Here is a 26,773-nt window from a genome sequence, read left to right on the forward strand (position 1 = left end):
TTAGTTCTTTTGGTCCGGACCAAAACAAAAAATAAATCATTCCTGATTTGTTTAGCATTCTCACTGTCATTTTTAACACCGAACCTAAAGGAAAAAAAAAAAAAACTTTTTTTTTTCTTTTTTTTTTTTTTTGAAGGAACTTGCAGAACATCCAAAACAATACTGTGTGCTGGGTTAAATGCACTCATTGTATGTGCAAACATTCAGTATGGTATTTTTACCAGCTGAGAACTCACAAAGAGCTTATAAAATGTGTAAAAATGTCAAAACAATGCCAGGAATTCCTCCGTTACACACAAAGGAAGATCTGCTGCTAGGAGACCAAACTCTATTGTCTGTACCGAACTGTAATTGGCAACGTAGCTCCTATCACAAGAAAAAACAGAATGCTGTCCTTAGGGTCGCATTTGTGTGACATCAAGTCCTGTTTTTTGGTTTGTTTAGATGCCTTTGGTCTGTGTTGAGTTCATATTTCAGTTGAACCGCACCAGAGTTTGTTTGTAAGTGGGCCGAGACCCACCTTTTCAAGAGTCTCAGGCCACTTGTTTGGTGTGCACCATGGCAGCGCTCATGCATTCAAATGAGCCGCACTAACAGAGCAATCGCACTAACAGAGTAAACGAACAAAACCAAGAACACACCCGTCGCATGTAAAAAATTTCGAAAATGAAAGAGAACCATATCTTACATATTGTTCCTTTAATACATTATACAATGCTTTTGGATCATTGCAAAGACATTGTAGGCTACAATATATCCTGGAGTAAAATTTGTTTACAGAAAGGTACATTCTTACTCATTGTCATTGTTATTTTTGTAAAACTTTTTAAATTACACAAATTATACAGTATATTATAGTATATTTTGTAAATTCCTAAATCGTTTTGTAGTACTTTCAGTTACAGAGCAGTTTCACTGCTGAAAATCAACATGTGTATGTGAGTGTTGTAATTGTGTTAACACACTCTTCTGACAATGATTTGCACAAGATGGCAAAATCTAAACAATAGAACAATAATAATAGGTAGGTCCCAAGGGTTGGGTTTTATGGTTACATTTAGGTTTGAATCATACGCTCTACATTTTTGCCATTTCAAATGAACTCTAATGACACTATTAGCTATGTGTGTTTTAGCGTTTTCTGCGCTCCAATGTGATCCAGATGCCTTGCTCTGGTCGCAGCACCAGTTCACCCAGTGGCCGGAGTTCCTCCCTCTTCTGACATGCCACTATGTTAAAGTAGCGCAGAATATAAGCCAGAATAACCTTCTCCTCCATTATAGCAAACCGCTGACCTGAATACACAGAAACATAAAAAAAATGTTGGGAGCTAGAATAATAAATCAATGAAAAGTATGATGTTTGTGTGTAGGTCTCACCGATGCAGTTGCGAAGACCGGCAGAGAAAGGAAGGAAGGCATAAGGATGTCGACCGACGCAATTCTCTGGGAGAAAGCGCTCAGGACGGAACTCTTCAGGCTCAGGGAAGAAGCGTGGGTCACGGTGAAGGGCATAAGTTATGATGATGGCATTTGTTCCTTTAGGGACTTTATAGCCATCTACAGAAGGCATATGACACACACACACACACACACACACACACAAATATCATGTCAGATGTCCAACCTTATAGTTTCTCATAATAGGAATGGCTAGCTAACCAAGAGATTGTCATTATTTTAAAAATATATAAATAATGACAATATAATTATAATGACATTAATGTAGCTTCAGTGGAAAGAAAAAGATTATGCCCTCATAATCTTTAATCAAAATAACTTTTGTCTACTTCTTGCAATTACATCTCTTTTCTGACGTATTTACTGGCGCCAGTGTGGGACAACCTGTCACCTGTCTTACATGAGATCACAGCAACAGCAAACCACAACAATCCAGTCAATTCCAGATGGACAAAATCAAGTCTTGCACTACATTTTGTCTTGTTTGAGAAGCCATTTCACTCTGATATGTCACAACAGAGAAGAAAAGACTATCGCAACGTCCATTTCATGCTGAATTAATTTTATTAACTGATGAATAGACAGATCAAAATGGACACAAAAAGATACTAAAAGGTGTAAATTAACGAAATTCCTCATTACTCAATGCATGCATGACTTAAGGAATGAATGAATATGTGAGAAGGGAAGGCTAATAAAAGGAACTCACTTATCTGTGTATCCTCGCAGATGGTTCGGGCAAAAAATGGAACAGAGGGGAAGAGACGCAGAGACTCCTTTATCACACACTCCAGATAACGCAGTTTCTTCAGATCCTCTGTGTTAACAGGTCTCTCAGACTCGCCTGGCACACACACACACATTGCAAAAATTATTAAAATGAGTTCCAAGCTGTTTCAGGTCCTTTTACCACACAACAATGTTTCAACTATACTAGGTGTTTAACTGTGTATTATGAACCACAAGTGGACTTAACACACCAAAAACCTCAAATAGTTCTTGTTGGGCCTTTCTTTGGATTTCAGGATGGGAACCTAACAAGTGTATGGCCCAGTTCATGGCAGCCGCTGTAGTGTCATGACCCTGCAAAATGTTGCAAAAATACTACTTGGAATAAAGCCATCAGGATATAACAGCATTCTAACATGAAGTTATTGTAACAGTTCCTGCCTCAAACATAAAGGTGTCCACTTCCTCCTGGATATCTTTGTGAGTTAACTTTTTCCCATCCTCATCTGTTGTTTTCAACAGCATGTCCAAGAAAGCCCGTCTTTTCTTCATCCCCTGATCTGATTCGCTGTCGGACTCAATGTAGGTGATGTACTCTGCCCTTTCATAAATCACCTGTATCAGAAAACACACAGGTGACAGGTCACACACACAGATCACACAGGTGATCAGAATGCAGCCTTGGCTAGAATGAATTTGGACGGATAACACATAGACACTCACACTCTCTGTGAAGGAGTGAAGGATCTTCAGACTACGGTTGTGTTCTCTGCCTTCGCCAAAATAGTTATACACAAAATCAGGCCAGTACCAGGGCATCCGCTGGCGCCTAGTGATGATGTCACTCATTCTAAAGAGAAAAAAAGAGACTTGTTTCCACAATTATCAACATCGCAAATCCATAACCTTTTTTCATATTTTAATTTCTGTTAATTAATATACATTTATCGCGGTAAACTTTGTGTTAAATTACCTTGGCAGTAAATTACAAAAATAAATTAACACTGCAAGGGTGTTTCTTATATAACGGCTAAGGGAGTGATGGCAAATATCACATCATTCTCTCTTCTGACCAACATAATCAATCTCTCAATATTTTTTACTCAATATAGTTACATCTGAAATGTGAAAAGGGTCCATGAACTGTTTAGAATAGCATGCTATATATAATGTTTTTTATTTATTTATGTTCTTTAAAGGGATACTCAACTTTTTTTGGAAATAGGCTCATTTTACAACTCACAAACAGTTGAGTTTTACCGTTTTCGAATCCATTCAGCCGAACTCCGGGTCTGGCGGTACCACTTTTAGCATAGCTTAGCATAGATCATTGAATCGGACAAGACCATTAGCATCTCTCTCAGAAAAATGACCAAAGAGTTTCAATATTTTTCCTATTTAAAACTTGACTCTTCTGTAGTTACATACTAAGACTGACAGGAAATGAAAAGTTGTGATTTTCTAGGCTGATATGGCTAGAACTATACTCTCATTCCTGCGTAATAATCAAGAAACTTTGCTGCAGTACCATGAGTGCAGCAGGCATAATGATATGACGCAGCGCCTGAAAATAGTCCCCAGCTCAGTAACTTCCAACGTGACCGGGACTAAGTTTGTCTAACCTACACTGTAAAAAAGAATACGCTATATCTAATCAATAAAATTGAGGCAACAGATTACAAGCAATATTATTAATTAAATTTAACAAATTAGAATTGAGTAATAATTGATCAAATTAATTCCTTAAAAGTTAACCATTTAAAATGAGTAAAATGTAAAAACATTTTAAACTATTTTTTTTATTATTGGCAACATTGAAGACACCTGATTAGACCTATTTTCAGACGCTGCGTCATATCATTACGCCTGCTGCACTCATGGTACGGCAGCAAAGTTTCTTGATTATTACGCAGGAATGAGAGTATAGTTCCTAGCCATACTGTATCAGCCTAGAAAATCACAACTTTACATTTTCCATCGGTCTTAGTACACGATGTAACTACAGAAGAGTCAAGTTTTAAATAGGAAAAATAAAGCTATGCTAAAAGTGGTACTGCCAGACCCGGAGATCGGCTGAATGGATTCGAAAACGGTAAAACTCAACTGTTTAACTCTGGGGGAGTTGTAAAATGAACCTATTTCCAAAAAAAAGTGGAGTATCCCTTTAATAATTCAAGCTAGAATTATTTTAAGTATTTTCAAACTCTCAGAGCACTGACTATACAACTCCAGACTATTTGTGACCCTGGACCACAAAACTTGTTTTTTTTTGAATTGTTAATTGTTAATTGTTAAGCTTTTCATTGATTTATGGTTTGTTAGGATAGGACAATATTTAGCCGAGATAAAATTATTTGAAAATCTGGAATCTGAGGGTGCAAACAAATCTAAATATTGAGAAAATCGCCTTTAAAGTTGTCCATTTCTGTTGCCGATTTTGCTGCATCCACTCACAAAAATATAATATCCTAATGATTTTTGGCATAAAAGAAAAATCGATAATTTTGACCCTATTGCCACAAATATACCCGTGCGACTTATGACTGGTTTTGTGGTCCAGGGTCACATTTGATAAAGACACAGTCATTGCATGGCCTTTACCCTATTTCAAACAAATACACACAGTCATTTGCACAGTTACAAACCAGCATTGATTTGTACTCAGATGCACAGTCCAATCTGTCTAATATCCACCCTAGATATCCCTGCCATATTAACACTAATGTAAAAAAAAAAACACTTACTTGTACACACTGCGCACATACTCAGAGTCATAGTTGCTCTGTGCATAGATCTTCTTCCCCATAGCAGTCTCTGAAATGCAAACAAGATCTGTTTTTGACACTTGCTCCACATCATCAAAGTACTTTCTATTGTCATTAGCACTAAAAACTAAAACCACCATTAACACACAAAACCGTGTACCTTTAACATCAGTCCAAAATGTATAAATTATCTATACCCTTCATACATATTAGACTATCAGTACCTAACGTTAGCCTGTTATCAGTCAGTGTGCGGGTAGCTTGACACTTGACGCCCTTTTTGATTGCCATTTGAGTAAATATCAATCGAAACCTTGCTTGAAATTCATGACTTGAAATTGGACATTGCATTACCATGAAAACTATCATTTATAACCTTTTAGCAGGCTCAAATGTTGTGTTATCAGCTACCAATTTTAACCATAACTTGGTTAGAAACGGCTTTGATTTTAGAATCCAAATGATTTATATATATAGATAGATAGATAGATAGATAGATAGATAGATAGATAGATAGATAGATAGATAGATATTGTATAAATGAAAAATGTTTAGTTTAGTAGCTACATTTGTTTTACAGTAAACTTAAACTTGAAGTGCTTTCATTTCTGCATTGATCTGTTGAGTGCCTTCTTTAAAAATAGACAAACCATGAATTATAACAATTTAAGTTCAGATCTATGCTCAAAAAGAGGGGTGACAGTTAACAGGTCAAGGTTCAAGTGTACTCAGAAAATCACACAAACCACAGATGATGTCAAGGGCGCAGAGAGTGATGTGGTTAAAGCAGTTGAAAGGCCCTTTTCCAGCTTGCTTCTCCAGTTTCTCTATGAGCACCTCCGCCTGCTCATTCATCACCTCAAGGAACTCAGTTAGTATAGAGAAATGAAATGTTGGAGTTAGCATCTTACGTCTGCGTCTCCACTTATCCCCAGTACTAATAGAAAGGAAAATAGAAGGGTATTTAAGACATCAGTGTGGATATTATTCACATCTACTTTATGGATAATTTGATAATTATTTGTAAAGGGATAGTACTAATATGTTTACTCTTTTATTAAGAGTAAGTTAGTAAACAGTTTACCTGGTGAGTAGTCCTGTTCCCAGCCAAGGATGCAGAAATTTGTATGCGTAGGCCTTGTCCATGTGAACAGGGTTGTTCAGCAGTGTCTGTATATGTGATAGGAGTTGCCAAGAGCAACATATAAAACAGAGAAGTGAGGACTTGTAAAACTGTCTTTGTAATAAATTGAATTTTGCATGAGGGTTACCACTAGGGTTAGATGATATATTGAGTATTTATGATTTGTCTGCAATGGAAACATTTTGTCAGCAATATAAAATTAAGCAACATTTTGAATCTTTTTATTTGACAATTAGGTTTCCTAAAGACTGTGTCATAACACAGTTCTTGTCTTTTTTCACAAGTGTGAGGCATCCTGTTGCTGATTTGTGGCTTTTATACACAGTGAAATTTGCACTTTTTTTTATCATATTGGACTTTAATACTCTATATTCTCTTCTAATCTTAAACCTCCTATGTATTTCTTTATGCAGACAACAATCATATATTATCTTTTTAGTTATAGTTATCAACTTTGTCGTGTCAGATAAGTTCACAAACCAAGGTTATCTTCATCTTCAAACATTCGCTCATATTGAGGCCAGAGACCCTGACCATTACAGGCGAGTCTTTCTGTCTACATGCAAGTGGACAATACAGTACCTCGATAGTCTCAGCATGGAATAAGATGAGAAATGGGATAGGTCCAATCCATAATTTAAACAGAGGAGAATTCCGGAATTCATTTGTGTAGCCAACCAACTGACAAAAGAAATCTGAAAGAAAGTGTTCAACTTTTTTATTTTAATGCATTTGAAAGGTTACTTTAAGTCAAGTGCAATTGGCGTTGACAGTAACATGGACATGGACTTTTTATGTTAAATTTAATAGAGACTAGGGGTAGTAATCACACTGGTAAGGTGACACAACTACACTCTAAAAGATGCTGGGTTGTTTTAACCCAGTTTTGGGTCAAATATGGACTAACCCAACGTTGGGTTAAAAATGCAATTTAAAAATGGACAAATTGCATTTTGGACAAAATCAAAAATGGACAAAAATGCAATTTAAAAATGGACAAATTGCATTGGTTACATTAAAAATGTAAACCAACGGCTGGGTTTGTACATTTTTAAATTAAATTTTTAACCCAACGTTGGGTTAGTCCATATTTGACCCAACATTGGGTTAAAACAACCTAGCATTTTTTAGAGTGTATAACTATATATTTCAACTAAGGTTTGTAAGTAAAATTATTGCACAATCGCTTATGCAAAATATTTAGTCTAGAGTAAAAATGGGACGCCTAGTCCCAGGCTTAAAATATGGTAAGGGAAACTGCACATTTTAGGTGTTTTTAACTGTTCATCATTTATTTTACGTTTTCCCTTTTATAGTATTGAGAATCAGATTTAAGAACAAGCCTCCAAATAATGTCAAGAAAAACATTTTGAGAAAATAAAAGATCTCATTTGTAATTTCTCATTAGAAATATTTTTGAATTGGGAAAATGTGGCTGTCTCATTTGCTAGAAACACATGACCTGCCAGAACTGAAAGCAAATGAAGTTGATTTTTTAAATACAATACTCCAGTCTTTCAATTAATATGTCATAAACCTGCATTGATAAGAAGTACACATATTAGGAAAAAAAGTGTTCAAGGAATTATAGCATATTACAGTGCATTAGTAGCCTCATTACTTTACATGTCATATCAATTACCCATTTGATTGTTATCATCCTTATATAATTTAGTTTAAAATATTTTCATGTATAAATTATATTTGTATTTTTATTGTATTTTATTTTATTGGACCGATATAAATCTGCTCTTACCTCCCCCGTTCGATTTAAACTGCAGCGCGTTCCCAATGAATGGATATGTGTTTCCAATGCCCGGGATGGGCTTCAGCTCTTTCCAGTTGTGCAGGTAGTTTTTCAGCAGCTGGTAAGTGATATGTGTCAAGAGAATAACGCATACTGCCGCGGCCACGAACCCAAAGGTATACACACCGACAAACACGACCATCTTGACAGCAGACGCACGGCCAGCGAGTCGTCTGTGTCTCTATCAGCTCTCCAGTGAATTTACTGGACTTTGGATCATCCTGATAATAATTCTACAAGCGCTGGTACAACCCACTGAAATAACTAAAGAATTGCAGACCTGTTCAAAATCAAAATGTACTTTGAAATTACAAAATTAAGTTTGGTGTGTTTATGTTGGGAAAGTCCCAATGGGAATTTTTGGAAGGACTATAGACTACAATACGATGTTTGAAGCATAGAAGCGGTTAGAGTGAATGTCAAAGTGTCCCAAAAGAATCATTTGTATAGAGATCTGCCAGAAGAATCAGCCATGATGAATAGCTTAACTGATTACAGAAGCATCTGATGACCAAAATAAAATGCAATTCACGAAATTTAAATCAAGTGAGCCCAGAGCGATTTGTGTTCACAATGTGGCCTACGTTTTAGCTAAATGTACTCAGACCACATCCCAGGATGCTCTCGGGTTGGTTCAGTCTAGATCGTTTGGAGTGCTCGGCATATCGAGCAAAAAGACCCCTAAAAAAAGGACCAAGTGTGAAAACATATTTAAGGATGTGTTCACACTTGTTGATAGCACGTAGTGTAGCCTGTATAAGTGCTATCAACAAGTGTGAACACATCCTTAAATGTGTTTTCACACTTGGTCCTTTTTTAGGCTACATCACGCAGACATATGCTCACCCGCAATGTCTCTTAGACTTTTCCTGTCAGATGTCAAATAGACATTTAGAAAATGTCTTTAAAATGTTTATGATTTAGAATGTATGTAAAACTGCTTTTTCAAAGATGCTGATCAGATGTTTATACACAACAGATGTTTTCTAAATCAAGAGCCCTTTAGCGGACATCTTAGAGCTATAGTGCTAACTGATCAATTATCTTTACAGATAGCACATGTACATCGCAAAGACGTCTATTTGATGTGAGTGCATTTTTATTCTACATTTCTTTAAGATGCTTATGAATGTATGTTATACTGTCTTTTTAAAGACATTTTTATCAGATTTTTGTACACAGCATATGCTTTCCAGACAGTGTGCTCTGAGCAGTGCCGTCGCAGGTGGGGTGCGAGGCCCTGTGCGAACTTGAAATGCGAGGCCCTGCTCATTGATGTGGATGCTCAATTGCGCATGAATAACAGTCAAACGGACGTAGCTGTTTTAACGTTAGTTCTATTGCACGCATAATCTCGCTGCAATACGTTTTTATCAAGTAGAATAATACAGCATAATTATGCATAGTCTCAGCTATGACTTTTTGCTATTTATTTCAGAGGGAAAAAAATCAACTGTGCAACGAGTGGCTTTACATCAAGTCAGCTCGAGAATTTTCGTGTGGATACATACATCCGGCTATATTATTGATGTGTATCTGAATGGTCCAGAGGTAGAACTTTCGTCTAGCGTGCCAGAGATTTTAGGTTCGAATCCACACTCATATAGTTTTTTTTTTTCATCAAAACCGATTATGTTCATTAGTGGTTGTATATCAAGCATGGACACGTTTGTGTGCATTATGTTTTGAGTATCCGGAACTGATTGAAGCGCGCGTCCTAGTGAAGACAGTGTGCGCGAGCGGCAACGACCACTTTGATCCCTTGATTTAAAAAACACATTTCAGCGCTAGATCGTCTCTTATTTAAAAAAACGAACGAAATGAATACTCTGCCAGTTAACTGGAGATGTTTTATTTATTTGTAGAATTGGTACATTCGTGCCGCGAGATGTTTTAAAAAGTGGTGGGGACAAAAAAACAAAACAAATTTTTTTCCAAAAAAATAAAAAAAATCTGCAGGATTGCGAGGCCCCCTAGTGGCGCGAGGCCCTGTGCGGTGGCACAGTTCGCACAGCCTATGCGACGGCTCTGGCTCTGAGTCTGTACAAGACATCTTGAAGATGTACATGTGCTATCTGGGTTAGTTCTTTTGGTCCGGACCAAAACAAAAAATAAATCATTCCTGATTTGTTTAGCATTCTGTCATTTTTAACACCGAACCTTTTTTTTTTCACGGAACTTACAGAACATCCAAAACAATACTGTGTGCTGGGTTAAATGCACTCATTGTATGTGCAAACATTCAGTATGGTATTTTTACCAGCTGAGAACTCACAAAGAGCTTATAAAATGTGTAAAAGTGTCAAAACAATGCCAGGAATTCCTCCGTTACACACAAACGAAGATCTGCTGCTAGGAGACCAAACTCTATTGTCTGTACTGTACTGTAATTGGCAACGTAGCTCCTATCACAAGAAAAAACAGAATGCTGTCCTTAGGGTCGCATTTGTGTGACATCAAGTCCTGTTTTTTGGTTTGTTTAGATGCCTTTGGTCTGTGTTGAGTTCATATTTCAGTTGAACCGCACCAGAGTTTGTTTGTAAGTGGGCCGAGACCCACCTTTTCAAGAGTCTCAGGCCACTTGTTTGGTGTGCACCATGGCAGCGCTCATGCATTCAAATGAGCCGCACTAACAGAGCAATCGCACTAACAGAGTAAACGAACAAAACCAAGAACACACCCGTCACATGTAAAAAATTTCGAAAATGAAAGAGAACCATATCTTACATATTATTCCTTTAATACATTATACAATGCTTTTGGATCATTGCAAAGACATTGTAGGCTACAATATATCCTGGAGTAAAATTTGTTTACATTCACGCCATTACCGTAATGATTCTGAACTGTAAAAAGTCTTCAGGTGCTTGCAGAACGTGTAATTACAAAGTGTTAACTCGTAATTTTCTGAGAGGTACAATTTGTACTACGTGGCCACTGAGGCACCTGACCAGTGTAGATTTTAGTGTGAGTTTGACTTGAAGTAGAAGACTGTGCAGACCAATCAGTGTATGTCATCAAAATACAGCGAGAGCAATTCGTAAGCATATGGAGCTTAATTTACGGTAATTACGACATGGTGTGAATTCAGCAATAGTCTGCCCATGCCACTCCTGAATTTGCATGACTTCCAAGTTGGAACTATTCTTGTGTCTGCAAATATTTCTAGGCATACCTTTTTAAAAATGAAGGCGAAATGAACAGCAATAAAGATTAGGTAATCACAAAACTCTGCACATGCTTTTTCTTGATCGTTACTGCATGGTAAAAAGGTAGACAATTGACTTTAAGTTTTCATACTGAGCTCATAGATTAAGATAAAGATTGTGTTCTAAGGGGTTAGAATTGTTGCATTATTCCAGATAAATAGATTGAGATTCACAAATAAATGTAAAGAGTTTAACAAAATTAATAAAATTCACAAAAAAATTAAAAGAGATTTCCAAATAAAAACAGTATTCACAGATGTGTTTCATGACACAAACACAACTCTGCCTGGCATTCATTTGTGAATCGCTTTCTGTGCATTTGTAGGTCCCCGCACGCATTTGTGGATTTTGAAATACTTCTAGCGTCAAGACGTGCAGACAAATCCACAAATAAGTGAAATCCACCCACCATTAAGCCAATCAAATAACAGCCATGTGCACTGCACTCATAGCACGCTCATGCTCCAACAAGTCTTCAAAATCAGGGTGGTCTTGCCCTAAAATAAAGGTGCATTCACGCCATGTTGTACTTGCCGCAATTACGTGATTTCAACTTGTAAGAAGCGCTCACTTCCTCGTAGAGCTCGTAATTACAGCTTATAAGATGGGAATTCATTTAGGTGTTGATAGTGGTGCCATAGAAACAAATAAGTTGCTATTCTGAATAGCTCAGAATATAACGTCACATGTTGTCATCTTCAGACTAAGGTAATTACGACATGGCGTGAATGCAGCATAACTTTGCTCATTAATCTGCATTTGCTCAAATAGGAAGCATAAGGTCCATAAAATTGGTACAGCAAAAGATGTTTAAAATTTGGATTTCATTAAACCATTAGACTGTGTATCAAGCCAAGCCAGTATTATATTTTATGAGCCTTTGAAAATGCCTGAGAAACAACGCTTAAAGGGATAGTTCACCCAAAAATGAAAATTCTGTCATCATTTACTCACCCTCAAGTTGTTCCAAACCTGTATGAGTTTCTTTGTTCTGCTGAACACAAAGGAAGATATTTGGAAGAATGTTTGTGACCAAACAGATCTCGGTCCCCATTGACTATACCATAGTATATTTTTTTCCTACTATGGTAGTCAATGGGGACCGAGATCTGTTGATTACAAACATTCTTCCAAATATCTTCCTTTGTGTTCAGCAGAACAAAGAAACTCATACAGGTTTGGAACAACTTGAGGGTGAGTAAATGATGACAGAATTTTCATTTTTGGGTGAACTATCCCTTTAACATTTCTGTTATGGGAACAAGGGGTTATGGAAGCGTCACATTATTCAAGATAGAACAGAAAAGCATGTAGCACGCTATTTCACAGTCCTGTTCCCCATGTACATACTATGTACTTATTATAGTAATCACAATAACTGGGAATAGTATAACTAGGTACAAACTCTGAACCTACCCCTAAACCTAACATTAACCACGTAGTTAGGCCCACCTTACCAGGTAAGCAGGCTACACTGTAAGTACAAGTAAGTGCACATACTGTAAAATAAAGTGCAAACGAAAAATAAAAATGGTCTAACAAAATCCACATTTAAACATCTTTTACTGTAGCCTACCAATTTCATGAGCCTCAGAGTTGTGTTTGTGACATAAAACATTTGTAAGTATTGTTAGTCAAATTTGTAAGTAAATATTGTTTTTGTTTGCAAATCTTAATTTATTTGTGAATTCTATTAATTTTTGTGAAACTCTTTACATTTATTTGTGGATCTTCATTTATTTATTTGGAATAATGCAACAATTCTAACCCCACAGAAAAAGAGAGGAGCGGACGGCAAAAAAAATCACAGGTTACCTAAAGGTATGGCAGCAGACAGCAGTTTTACGATTAGAATTTTCACATCAATTTCGTGTTGAGACACAATTGTGAAATTTTTACATTGGTGAAAGTTGTGGCTGTAATTAAGGGCGTCTGGATTTAAGAATGCGAATATTGCATTGAAATGTTGCTATAGTTTGTTTATGTGCCTGCGTGCAAAGCATAACGTGAAGTTTGGCTACAAGTTTCCTCCGTCGTTAAAGCATGACAAAAGAAATGTCTAGGTTGCCAGGATACGGTGATCAGAGTTGCAGTTATTCAGCTCCGCGGGAGAGGGAGGCATTGTGCGCGTGAAAGTCTTGTTGGGTCGTCAGGGGACAGACAAAACACTGAAGCTCATTGGAGGGCAGGTTATCGTTTTAAATGTTTTATTGCTGTCTTTATTATTAGTGTTAAGTTTAACGTAGTTAGATACTGTAAGCTACTTATAGATCATGCACACGTTAATCATAAATAGAATAGGCTAATTATTTTTATATGCCTCAATTTAAAAAGGTGGCATAAAGCTGCTAAATTATTATATCTTACTTTATTTTATATTATGTTTTATATTATATCCTGTAACGGTAGCCTAATAATCGTATTGTAACTTTGCACTTACCTCTTCTGTTAGAATTAAAATTGAGCGCGTTGCCTAGGAAAGGGTAAGTTGGACTAATCCCGGGGACAGGTTTTAGTGCTCTCCATTTGTGGAAGTAATCTTTAAAAAACTGATATGTTGTGAAAGTCAAAACAAGTAGAAGTAAGACAAAAAAGAGAAATCCGTTTAACAGTTCACCAACTTCCACATGCATTTTGATGTTTAGTAAGATGTTTCGTGCAGTGCTTTTCCAGAGCTCATCCTCTAAATGACTACTTGAAAATGTTGTAGGTACATCCCCCTAAATACATGGGACGTGCTTAGATTTTCAAATAAACAAAATGACTCTCCTTGTTTATTCTGCACAAGCATATGACCACAATTTTTATTTATTTATCATGGAATAGAAATGACAAAGACCTCTCTCTCTCTATATATATACATACACACACACACACACACAGGTCTGTCTGAATACTCGATTCTGATTGGCTGGAAGGTGTGCAATCAAACCGTTTAATGCACAGGTAGTTCCTCTCTTTAATCACCATTCTATATTAATGCGCTGTTTTCATTGAAGCGCACATATATAGGCAACATGCATATGTCACTCGCACACAGAGATATTCGAGATCGCGCTGAAAACACACAGAAACAGGAGCACAGAAACTTACCAACGCTGCTTCGCGACTTTTTAAAAATAGTTTAATGCACGATTTTAATAAACGTGGTAGCCTATGTGGAGGCAAAGATCCGCCCGACACGAAGTGCATTCAAATAATTTCATGCACAGCTAGCCTTGGATCCCGCTTATAACATGGTAATTTGCCAACATTGACCACTTAAAGCTGTTATTAATGTTTGCAGCGCAATATTTGACCGGAAGGGTAAACTGGTTATTTTCGTCAGTTACAGCTGGTTAGATCCATTAGATATACATAACAAAGATCACTCATCTTACATTAGGTACCACAGAGCCCGCCAGAAAGCTTGCCTGTGACAAGATGGCCGCCGGTGATACGTTAGAGACTCCGCTGTAAGACATCTAACCTTTATTATGTATATCTATGGTTAGATCTAGCATTCTGCCCGCTTTGAATCAGACACAGAGATAAAGTAGTGCGTAAGATTACATTTATTTTAATTAATTAATTATATAATTTATTTGAATTAATTATTATTGCAATTAGTAGCGAAGCTATTTTATAACTAAAAGTCATGGGGCAGCATTGATAATAGCCTAAGTGTCTGACTTGGAAGACTACCTGTGCATTAAACGGTTTTATTGCACACCATCCAACCAATCAGAATCGAGTATTCAGACAGACCATGGTATAATACATATATATATATATATATATATATATATATATATATATATATACACACATGTACATGTATGTATGTATGTATGTATGTATGTATGTGTGTGTATGTATGTATATAGATAGATATAGATAGATATATATGAAATGTCAAATGGCATTTTAATGTGCTTATAGGGAAACAGACAAAAATAATGAAATGAAGTTTAAAAATAAAGAAAGAAATGACCACTGGGTGGCTGCATTGTACCAAAAACAAAAAGCAATTAGTTAGCATTTGAAAATACTCATGAGCTGCTTTCTTAGTGACATCATTGGTATTTACATTGTTTAACATTAACATTACATTGATTTTAAATACAAACAAAGTGCAACATTTATCATCAGTTTTTTACTATTAGGCCTACTCCTTCTCAGGTTGAAACAATCAAATAATCAGTACCTGAGGCAACATCCCAAAGCTACTCACTCTACAAAAACATATCCTGCTCTGCTGTATTTTGTTTGACTAAAAACTATTGAGAAACTGAGAAAAAAAAAAAAAATAATACTGTAGCTTATATTTTATAGTTCAACAGATCATTGAAAGTGATTGCTGAATACATATTTTTACCTTTTCTATTTGGATCTGATGGAAGTGGCCAGCAAATGGACATATTTAATTACATGTTTATGTTCACAAATGCAAGTTTGTGTAAACTGATCTCTTTGGGCATAAGGAAATAGCACCTTAGACATATTGGGTCCTTATTGCAAGTATCTAGTTTGGAGTTGTAAATGGATTATGGTATTGAGGTTACTAAAGAGGATAAAAAGGTAGTGAAACTTCTAATCACAATAAATGTATGTGTTTGATTAAAATAATTTGACAGGTCACATTTGGTAGCTTCCTTGCAAAGCCATTTGATGTAATTTCTGCTAGGTGGCACGGTCTGCTGGCTTTGGAAGGAACCATCACTCAATATTATCTGACCTGCAAATTCTTTTCAACTGTAAATGTGTTAAGAAATATGAAAGTGATGAAACTGAGAATCCAAGTAAGGACCTGGACCTGGCACAAAATTAACATTATGGAAAAATAATTTCTAGTTAAGCCTGTTGGTGGAGGCTAATGCAGAACGAAGTTTCTGATGGAAAGCTGGGATACGTTCCCTGTGTAACGGCCAGTTGAGAACACAGCAAGGTTTCAACATGCCACGACGAAGATGCAGAGAGCGGTTCAGATTGTAATCAGTTACATCTTGCAAGAAAATCAGAATCAAGGAGTCACGATTCTCCTCCATTACCTGGTGAAGTGCATGATGTGCTTTGAATCTGCAAAGAAAGGAGGAGAAAGTGTAAATACTTCTGAACTTTTGAATTAGCTGAAATACCTGTGCATTTCAATAACTTTCTGAAAAGGAAGCTTGTGTTTGGTGAATATGTGAGGTGTTTTTTTCGGGATCTGAATCTATACCTTAAAGAACTGAAAATGGTCAGTGGTTTGTATTTAATTAATGGTGACAAAATATTATTGTAGGTATGCCTTTTTCTATCTATAGATTGAGTAATTTTACTTACTGCCTACACCATGGATCCTTTAAAAGCATTTCTGTGATAACAAAAATTATCTTCCTGGATTGTCCCATGTTATCAATAATGGTGTCAAGTTGAGAAAAGCCAGGTATTGCATCTCTCTCTTCAAGGAAAAAATTAAAATGTTCGTCCTCTAGGGGGAGCAAGCTTCGTTCCACCCATGGGCTGTCCTTAGCAGTGTGAATGATATAAGCATCATACACATATCTACCTTCAGCAACGCTTTCATCCCTCAGCGACCCCAGCATACGGTTTACCATAATGCTCCAAAAGAACTGGATTCTCCATCCTTGGAAGTGCACCAGGAAAGCTGTAAATAACAACATTAAGACCCCTGTGCTACTCAGAATGTACAGTGCCTTAAAAGGTGTCATATCCTTGCAGGACAATGGGTCAAAGTTCATGACGGAGCGGTTAAAGTAGGCATTTGGGGTGTTGCAGATGTAACTTTGAGGAAATCCAGGAACGCTTGCATTGGTGGAGTTTAGCCACTCGGAGAACCACAGGATGCTCTCGCATGTGCAGTCAAAGGGGTTGCGGTCCATGGAAAGTTCTGTCAGGTTGGACAGCGGCACGCCAAATGTGGCAGGTTGGACGGATGTTATAAGGTTCTTTTGAAGATGCAAATACTTTAAAGACTGTAGGTCATCAAAAACAGAGGCATGCAGCTGATTCAAGAGATTCCCACGGAGACTTAGCTCGTGTAACTCAGACAAGCCACGCAAAGCATCAAGTGGAATCTCATCTAGGCCATTGTAATCCAGATCCAGAATAGTCAGCTTTGTGGCATCCTTGAGGAAAAACACTGGACCACCAGGGTTGGCTGTCTTCCACAACCTAGCCAAGTTGTTGTGCTGCATTTTCAGCACTTTCAGATGATACAGCCCTGTCAGCATGCCAGCATTTATGTTTGCAATATTGTTATTGCTGAGATCTAGAACTGTGAGGTTGACTAGTGGCTTGAATGGAGATTGTTCCATATCTAGGGTCCCTTTTAGGGCACGACCTAGCTTTAGAATCCTCAACGTAGGGACGTGGATGAATGATGCATTGGTAAGGGAAATACTTTGCTGGTTTATAGACATGTCAATCTCTTTGATGCCAGTTAGGCCCTCAAACTCATCCCCTTTCAACTGCTGATTAATGAAGTTTCGGCCAAGTAGGAGTGTAGTAAGGTTGCCCAAAATTGAGAAGGCACCAGGCCCCAACTTGTTTATACCCATGGCTGTAAGATTAAGAGTCTCAAGGAGAGGAGATTCTTGCAGAGAAGCAAAGGTTTTGTTTGTGACTGTCTTCAACCCTGTGATGCTCCAACTTAAATCCAGTGTCTTCAGATGTAGAAGTCCAGAGAAGATGTGCTCCGTTATCTCTCGGAATGCAGTATTTCCCATATACAGATGCTCCAACTGGACTAAATGGTGGAATGAGAAGTCTTCAATAATTGGTAAGGATGATGTATGACTCTTAATCAGTGCTTTCTGCAGGTTAAGCTGTCTTAGGTTTCCCAGTCCACTGAAGGTGTCCTTAGTTAGGTGTCTAAGGGAGTTATGCTCCAGGGATAAAGATTCCAGTCGGGGAAACCACTGAAATGCACCATCAGCAATCTTTGACATTGTGTTGTAGCTGAGGTCAAGCACTGTGATGTTAGTCTTGTCTAGACCTTGAAAAGTCATGTTTGAAAGTGTTAGCTGGAGAGTGTTCTTAAGGGAAAGGTTTTGCAAGGCTGTGCCAGCAAGTTCTTTGCAAAGACTGGTGATAAGCTGAGAGCTGAGCCTGCTCTCATCCAGAACCAAGTCAGATATTCTAGCAATAGCCTGGAAACAGCCTTTCTCGACCTGAGTTAACAAAACAATTGAAAAAGAAGACAAAGTTTGTTGGAGTGAGAATGGTAGAGCCAAACCAGGTTCAAGAAACTACACTTTTTAGCATGACATTGAAAAAAATAAGGCTGCACAATTAATCGCAATTAACATGAAATTGTGTTTAAACCGATTTGGCTTATCTGCGATTATTTGTTGCGCAGCATGTCAGTGGCGGACGGCTCTGTGATCAGTAGTAAATGCTGCTCCATCTGAAAGCACTGTGAGTTTGAGTCACTTATAACGTGCATTTGAAAAAGCAACACGCGTCATTCCAAACATGAGAGCGCATCTATGAACCTCTTGTCCAACAAAAGACAACACTTAATATACAAATTAAATAAACAGTGCTTTATTTTTTCAGATACAGTAGGTGTATTTAGCAGTAGCATTGAAGAAAGTATTAAATGAACAAATATGAAATTAAAACACTAGACTTCACTGTATAAATTATACATTGATTCTTATTAAAGCTACTATTAAAGTTCTTAGTCAGTGAGTGATTTTCTCTTTGTGTTTTGTAAATGAAATAGTCACAGATAATAGCTTCGATGTACTTTGCCTTACTGAAACCTGGCTTAAACCAAATGATTATTTCGGTTTAAATGAGTCTGCTCCTCCTGGATACTCCTATAAGCATGAGCCCCGTCTGATTGGTCGTGGCGGCGGTGTTGCAACAATCTATAGAGATATTCTCAATGTTACTCAGAAAGCGGGTTATAAGTTTATTTCGTTTGAAGTACTTGTACTAAATGTTACGCTCTTAGATGTTAGAAAAACATCCCTATTATCTCTAGCCTTGGCTACCGTATATAGACCGCCTGGGCCTTACGCTGATTTCCTAAAAGAGTTTGCAGATTTTCTCTCAGACCTATTAGTCAATGTCGATAAAGCATTAATTGTTGGAGATTTTAACATACACGTAGATAATCCAAATGATGCGTTAGGGGCTGCGTTTACAGATTTATTAAATTCATTTGGGGTCAAGCAAAACGTCACCGGACCAACTCATCGTCTTAATCATACACTCGATTTAATTATATCACATGGAACCAATCCAACCGATATAGATATTATACCGCAAAGTGATGAAGTCACTGACCATTACATGGTAACTTGCATATTACGTACTGCTGTAATATGTCATGCGGCGCCGCGTTATCAACCAGGCAGAACAATCCTTCCATCCACCATAGATAATTTCTCGAATTGCTTATCTGATCTGTCTCAGCTGCTGCCTGAACCCAAACAAACAGATGAACTAGAAGAACTAACTAGCACTATGAGCACTATTCTCTCTAGAAGATTGGATGTTGTTGCACCTATTAGATTAAAAAAGGTCAGAGAGAAAATTAAAGCACCGTGGTACAACAATACTACGCATGTTCTAAAGAGAGAAACCCGTATTTTAGAGCGTAAATGGAAACAAACTAATTTAGAGGTCTTTAGAATCGCGTGGAAAGACAGTATGTCACATTATAAAAAGGCCCTAAAAGCGGCCAGGGCTGAGCACCTCCGCAAACTAATAGAAAACAACCAAAACAATCCAAGGTTTTTATTTAACACCGTGGCTAGACTAACAAATAAACAGACATCACCCGAACAAAATATCCCGTTACAGTTTAGTAGTAATGATTTTATAAAGTTCTTCACTGAGAAAATAGAAAGCATCAGAACCACAATTGTAAACGTTCAATCTTCAATTGCGCCTTATAATTCAGCCTCAATTATCACCCCGCAAGAACCATTACAGTGCTTTACAACTATAGAACAAAGAGAGTTAAATAAACTTATCACTTCATCTAAAACTACAACATGTTTATTAGATCCTATACCAACTAAGCTACTGAAAGAAGTGTTACCTGTAGTGGAAGAGCCTCTCCTCAATATTATTAACTTGTCTTTATCTTTAGGTCATGTTCCAAGAACATTTAAACTGGCAGTTATAAAACCTCTCATTAAGAAACCACAATTAGATCATAATAACCTAGCAAATTATAGACCCATTTCAAATCTTCCATTTATGTCTAAAATATTAGAAAAAGTGGTGTCTGCTCAATTGTGTTCTTTCTTGCAAGAAAATGATATCTATGAAAAGTTTCAGTCTGGTTTCAGGCCGCACCATAGCACTGAAACTGCGCTCGTTAAAATCACAAATGATTTACTTTTAGCTTCTGACCAAGGCTGTATCTCAATACTAGTTTTACTTGATCTTAGTGCTGCGTTCGATACTATAGATCACACAATACTCTTAGATCGACTACAAAATTATACTGGTGTTCAAGGACAAGCATTAAGCTGGTTCAGATCATACTTATCTGACCGCTACCATTTTGTCTATTTAAATGGAGAAAAATCGATCATAACTCCAGTAAACTATGGAGTGCCGCAGGGATCTGTGTTAGGCCCTCTATTATTCTCAGTATATATGATGCCACTTGGAAATATTATAAGGAAACATGGAATTAGTTTCCATTGTTATGCTGATGACACTCAAATATATATTTCGTCACGGCCAGATGAAAACGCTAAATTATCCAAATTGACAGAGTGTGTTAACGATATAAAAGATTGGATGACGCGTAATTTTCTTTTATTAAATCCAGACAAAACAGAGGTACTACTTATCGGTTCAAAAAACCACCCGCAAAACCTCTCGCAATACAACTTTAATATAGTAGGATGTCCTGTTACTTTATCCTCTACAGTAAAAGACCTGGGTGTTATACTCGATTGCAACCTGTCTTTCGAAAATCATATTTCATATGTTACAAAAACCGCCTTTTTCCACCTTAGAAACATTGCTAAGCTACGTAATATGCTATCAGTTTCTGATGCAGAAAAGTTAGTTCATGCATTCATGACCTCGAGACTAGATTACTGTAATGCTTTATTAGCTGGTTGTCCTGCATCCTCAATAAACAAGCTACAGTTAGTCCAGAATGCCGCCGCTAGAGTTCTTACTAGATCAAGAAAATATGATCATATAACACCGATTTTATCATCACTGCATTGGTTACCTATAAAGTTCCGTATTAATTACAAGGTATTGCTACTGACTTATAAAGCCCTAAACGGCTTAGCTCCAGTCTATTTAACGGATCTTCTATCGCCCTATAATCCATCGCGCTCTTTAAGATCACTTAATTCAAGGCTTTTGGTCATACCTAGGATATACAGAACCACCAAAGGAGGGAGAGCATTTTCACATTTAGCTCCAAAACTCTGGAATAGCCTTCCTGATAGTGTTCGTTGCTCAGACTCGCTCTCCCAGTTTAAAACTAGATTAAAGTCGCATCTCTTCAGCCAGGCATTCATATAATATTTTTAATCTTACAGTTCAAATTACAATCCGGCCTCTAGTTAATAAACGCCAGAGGAGAACTGGCCCCCGACTGAGCCTGGGTTCTCCCAAGGTTTTTTTTTCTCCATTGGGTCACCTGATGGAGTTTTAGGACACCATTACGTCATTTGATGGAGTTTTTCGGTTCCTTGCCACTGTTGCCTTTGGTTTGCTCAGTTGGGGATATTCTGGGGATATTTAATCTGATTTTATCAATCAATAAATTCCACTAGAAACAAACCTTGTTGTATTATTTTAATTTAATACTGTGAAGCTGCTTTGATACAATCTGTATTGTGAAAAGCGCTATACAAATATACTTGACTTGACTTGACTTTGTTGTTTTTAGGATTAAAGGATTAGTTTCCCCAAAAAATGAAAATTGTCATAATTTACTCACTCAAGTTGTTTTAAACCCAAATAAGTTCCGTTCTTCTGTTGAAAATAAAAGTTATTTTGAAGAATGTGGGTAACCAAACAGTTGCTGGTCCCCAGTGTATAGTTTTTTCTCCTATGGAAGTCAATGGGGACCAGCAACTATTTGGTTACCCACATTCTTCAAAATATCTTCTTTTGTGTTCAGCACAAGAAAGAAATGAATACAGGTTCGGAACAACATTAGAGTGAGTACACAGTGACAATTTAAATTTTTTGGTGAACTATCCCTTTAAGGACAAGCAGCAGCATGTTTACCATTAGGCTACTGTCACTTTAAGACCGGCATGCGACGCATATAATATAAACGCATATAACACATTCACCAGATTTTCTCTCAAATGTTTGCTTTCACTTTAGACATAACCAACTTTTATGTAAACCTTGTGTGTATTTGACAATATTAGCGCAATGAGACTCTAAAGATAACTTAGTCCAGTAAACAGGCACTGTTTGACAGGCTGTTATGGCGCTTTTCCACTGCATGGTACGGCTCGGTTCGGCTCGGTACGGTTCGACTCGGCGCGGAACGGTTCGGCTCGCTTCGCTTTTCAGGGTACGACTCGACTTGGTACGGCACGGCTCGGCTCGCCTTAGCTCGTTTGCTTTTCCACTGCAGTTAGTACCGCTTCAAAGTGGGTGGGACTGATCGTTAATAGTTGCCGTTTCTACTGCCATGGCATCATCATATTAAATGCGAATTTTTCATTCCGTGTTTCCCCATCCACTCCTCGACAACCAAAGAGAGTAACGTCTGCACCTCATCCACTGACCACGATTCAGCCATTTCTTTTTTTGAAGTTTATACTTTTTTTTTTTTTTTAAGCAAATACTTTTAAAACAGGCGCTACAGTGTTGGCTTTGTTTTGTCTACTGGCTATTTAAATCTAGCGGGTTTAGTGTCTCGTGTCGTAAATACAACTATATGGGGATGATTCTGTCTGACCAATCAGTGATCTGCAGTGTTTTCACATCACATTTTAGTATCGGTACGGTACGCTTGGAACCTCAACAGAGGTGGTACCATTTAAAGCGAGCTGAAGCGAGCCGTACCGTACCGTACCATGCAGTGGAAATGCGCCTTAAGTGAGCCGTACCGAACCGAGCCGTACCATACCATGCAGTGGAAAAGCGCCATTAGTTCCTGTGAGCTTCACGTGCTCAGAAATGCGCACGTTAGAACAGTGCACCAGCATGCAAATGAAATTTTTAACTGGCAAGCACACTTAACTTTAAAGCACATTTTGTTTTAACGACATATCTTGTTATTACGAGAAAAGATGTCGTTAAAACGACATAACATCTCGTTATTACCACATAATAGAGTGGAAAAAATTATATCTATGCGGCAGCAATGCGCCACTGTACAAAAGAAACGAAACAAAGAGAAAAGAATACAGTCGGACCTTGGAGTCGAACCCCTGTCACTAAGAGCTAAAGGAAACTGCTACCCGTGCACGCAGTCTACTGCCCTGAAGGTGATTCATTTTTCTGGGAAATCCAAAGTATATGATAAAGTGAAAAGGGGGATACACTTGCCCAATGAGGAAATAAAAAAATATGACACGATAAAAGTCCAAAAACTAGTCGCAACAACATTAGATAAACAGGACCCATAAGGTGGATCTCCATTCAGAACGACACTCTACTACATAGGTCTTTTCCACCTACTTCATTAGATGGGCTGAACTTTGAAGAAAAGGGAGGGACTGATTATAATATTATACAAAACGGCAATTTTAACACTGTCTTTGTCAGACGGAAGCCCCGTAAATTACGGTGTACTATGGATGGCCTGCGGCGTCAGAAACGGCATTGTTGGCTGGGTCGAAAAAGGCTGATAATGACGGCGATTTTGCTGCGCAAACGCCATGAAATGTGACCCATTTGGTGTTCCATACGTATTTGGAGTGTCTGCACAAGAGCACCTTCTGGCTTTCAGATAGAGCAGCATTTACTACTGATCACGGAGCCGTGCTGCACTGACAAGCTGTGCAGAAATAATCGCAACCTATGCCAAATCGCGTGCGCTTTCATTTCGATTAATCGTGTAGCGATTTTTTGTGCTCGGCTTTTGTAGCCCTAGTTTTTTACATGCACAGTTATAGTTACAGTAACAGGTTTTTGCATAGTCAAGCAACAGTCTCATCTGTCTGTCCGAGTATCCGTGATAATGCATAATCTAATATTTGAAGGATTAACCATTTTTCATGACTTTTAAAAAGACAAATAATTGTTTTTAGTTTAGCTAAAACTTTACTTTTAAAAAATGCATATAATACTAATTATCTGCCATTTATTTTGAAGGTTAGCTCAAATTGCATTTTTATTTTATTTTTCTCATGTTACACAAGTACTTGGTAATACTACACTTCATAAGGTAGCATGAGATTTTTAGGTCATGTAAATAATCAGACTCAAAAGTTTTTCAATATTATTTCATCATGAAACCATCACAGCAAAGTCCAGTTGTCTGAGCACCAATAATATGGTCCTAACAGCTTTCCGAGAAAGATAAGGGTAGATGCGAGTAAACACACACTGTGGCAAACACGTATGGTGGAGTCTGAAACACTGAAAGGTTTTTTATATAGATTCTAATGTGCAGTGAAAGTAACCTTACATGTGTCACATTCTGTTCCTCTTACCTTTTTAAGAGACCGAGACGAGAGTATCAGAACCCGAAATCCAGAGGAATTACTGAGGAATGAGAAGTCATTCTTTTCCAGTACAGAAAATTCATTTCCAGAAAGAACAAGGGTCACCAGATTTGGCAGCTGAGGTTGTATGCCCAGTTTAGCAGATTTTAGTTTGTTTCGAGATACATCCAACCATGTCAAACTCTAAATAAGGAGGAAATGTTATTGAAATGTATTATCTATGAGACCATAACAGACTGGAAAATGTTTCTTCCAGTAAGAGGCCATAGCATGAAATCAGTAATTGGTTTGAGTAAACACCTCAAACTTTTGATTGTATTTCATATATTTTCCCTGTGTGGGAAAATGTGTCTTCATAAACATACCTTTAGAACAGAGAAGGGTTCCCCTCGTAGCTTCAGACGATTGTCAGACAAGTCAAGTTGTGTTAAATGAAGACAGCTTTTCAGGTCTTTCTCGCTCATCAAATATACTTCATTGTGTTGCACATTCAGAATTTGCAGGTGTGGCAGAGAAAGACATAGATCCTTTTCTATGGCAGTTAAAGAGTTGTAGCTGGCATCTACATTCACCAGATTCGAGTACAAAAGCAAGGAAGACAGATTTTTTAATCTATTGTGAGACACATCCAATGTGGTGATATTTTGGGGCAAGTTGGTTGGAACTACATCCAGATTCATATGACTACAGTCTGCTTTGGCATTTTCAATACTACATGTTGGCTTGTGTGGATATGCAGAGCCTGCACAGTGGAAACAAGTGCAGAACAGGGGCAACAATATGAGTTTCATCAGTTCCATATATTTTCCTTCCTTATAGGCTTTTTTTCCCCCAAGTCAAACTGCAATAAACATAATATTGTTGACAACAATATGTTAGACACAAAGTATAAGCTTTCCTAAAGACAATACAACTTGCTACCTTACGAAAAGATCTAAAAGAGACCAGGGCTAGTTGTAACATGAGGAAGTTGGCACAAGATTTTAACCGAAGTTGAAACCTCAGCATAAGTGTATTTCTTTCTTGTCTGGTTGGGTCAGGGTATCACATTGGTAATTATATACATGTGCAGTTTATTACTTACTACTATTAATGTTATATTTTATGGTGCCTTTTCCATTTTTGCTGTTTCATTAGTAATAATATATAAAGTAATACATTGCATATAATACTGTTTAAATACATGCATTATACTTATGAAATACTATGCATTTAAAGTATTTATATTTCACAAAAGGCATTGAGAGATGAGCGAGCAAAAACTTGTAACTAGCCCTGGTCTCCACTCTGAACTCTATTAAAGAAACATTCTACATCTCAGGAAAGTTATAACAAAATAATTGTTTAGACTCTTTCCAAAACTGCTAACATTAGGCTGCACGTAAACTTATTATTTTTGTAACAAAGTACTGCAACTGAATATAGCATGTGTGTTCATTTCATGGACTTACTTGAATTGTGACGATCTAATTTCCCACGTTCAGCTCAAATATCTGCATGGTTAAGTGGTCCAAGAGTGAAGCAACTCAAGTCAGTCCTCTTGTATAACTTGAAAAATATAATATTTGCATGGGGAAAATAACCTTCTACAGGGAACAATTCCTGTTTCTTAAGAAGTGAAACAAAGAGAGGCGGATCCTTTCACAGAGACGTGTCCAAGATATCAAATTGCGTCACTCAGATTCGACAGCGAGGTCAAGAGATTAATCATATATAAAATGTATGCCAAATAACATGTTCCCCTCATTATTTAAATGCAGAATCGAATATGTTGCAAATTTCTTTATGACTAATACAATTTTCATCTGTCCGCAAAAACAAAATAAAAAAATACACACATATATATATAGGCTAACTTCCTCATTTTCATATGAACTTGCGAATTTAATATCACTTCTGCTATATCTGATATAGTTTTCCCCCCCTCAATATATTTTTATTGGCTTCCTGAAAAGAAAAAATAGGAAGCGAGTAAACTAAGAGGGATTTTCCCCTCAGAACATTCTGCAGACTCTCGAGCTTTTGTGAAAACTTGATAAATAA

General features: G+C 37.3%; 2 protein-coding genes across 3 annotated transcripts; both read right to left on the reverse strand.

Annotated features, from left to right (window-relative positions):
• Positions 1-686: 686 nt before the first annotated feature.
• Positions 687-13,780, reverse strand: LOC311282938 (cytochrome P450 4V2-like). 2 transcript variants are annotated; one of them, XM_084397067.1, is made up of 11 exons: positions 13,555-13,780; positions 6,681-6,793; positions 6,039-6,124; positions 5,701-5,891; positions 4,934-5,003; positions 2,913-3,039; positions 2,631-2,804; positions 2,441-2,543; positions 2,170-2,304; positions 1,380-1,559; positions 687-1,295 (listed from the first exon to the last, which is right to left on the reverse strand). In XM_084397067.1, the coding sequence occupies exons 1-11, from the start codon at positions 13,745-13,747 to the stop codon at positions 1,132-1,134; spliced, it is 1,536 nt and encodes a 511-aa protein (XP_084253193.1). In that variant the 5' UTR covers positions 13,748-13,780; the 3' UTR covers positions 687-1,131. The 2 variants fall into 2 exon arrangements, with proteins under 2 accessions (XP_084253193.1, XP_084253192.1); XM_084397066.1 differs by lacking the exon at positions 13,555-13,780 and adding an exon at positions 7,855-8,122.
• Positions 13,781-15,002: 1,222 nt separating this feature from the next.
• On the reverse strand, positions 15,003-26,322 carry tlr3 (toll-like receptor 3). The gene is made up of 5 exons (XM_084397055.1): positions 26,182-26,322; positions 25,096-25,571; positions 24,719-24,913; positions 16,419-18,268; positions 15,003-16,172 (listed from the first exon to the last, which is right to left on the reverse strand). The coding sequence occupies exons 2-5, from the start codon at positions 25,528-25,530 to the stop codon at positions 15,944-15,946; spliced, it is 2,709 nt and encodes a 902-aa protein (XP_084253181.1). The 5' UTR covers positions 25,531-25,571; positions 26,182-26,322; the 3' UTR covers positions 15,003-15,943.
• Between the last annotated feature and the right edge of the window lie 451 nt (positions 26,323-26,773).

Source organism: Rutilus rutilus, assembly GCF_951802725.1.
Source record: "Rutilus rutilus genome assembly, chromosome: 2".
Lineage (NCBI taxonomy): Eukaryota > Metazoa > Chordata > Actinopteri > Cypriniformes > Leuciscidae > Rutilus > Rutilus rutilus.

Excerpts from the sequence above, each read along its gene's own strand:
- tlr3 (XM_084397055.1), bottom strand. The coding sequence starts at position 25,530 with ATGGAACTGATGAAACTCATATTGTTGCCCCTGTTCTGCACTTGTTTC. Across the intron at positions 24,914-25,095 it reads AACCCTTCTCTGTTCTAAAG|AGTTTGACATGGTTGGATGT; the intron begins GTATGTTTATGA and ends CTCCTTATTTAG. Across the intron at positions 16,173-16,418 it reads AAGGATCCATGGTGTAGGCA|ATTCAAAGCACATCATGCAC; the intron begins GTAAGTAAAATT and ends CTTTCTTTGCAG.
- LOC311282938 (XM_084397067.1), bottom strand. The coding sequence starts at position 13,747 with ATGCATGTGGAAGTTGGTGAACTGTTAAACGGATTTCTCTTTTTTGTC. Across the intron at positions 3,040-4,933 it reads TATGTGCGCAGTGTGTACAA|AATGAGTGACATCATCACTA; the intron begins GTAAGTGTTTTT and ends TTTTCTCTTTAG. Across the intron at positions 2,805-2,912 it reads TTCACTCCTTCACAGAGAGT|GTGATTTATGAAAGGGCAGA; the intron begins GTGAGTGTCTAT and ends TTTCTGATACAG.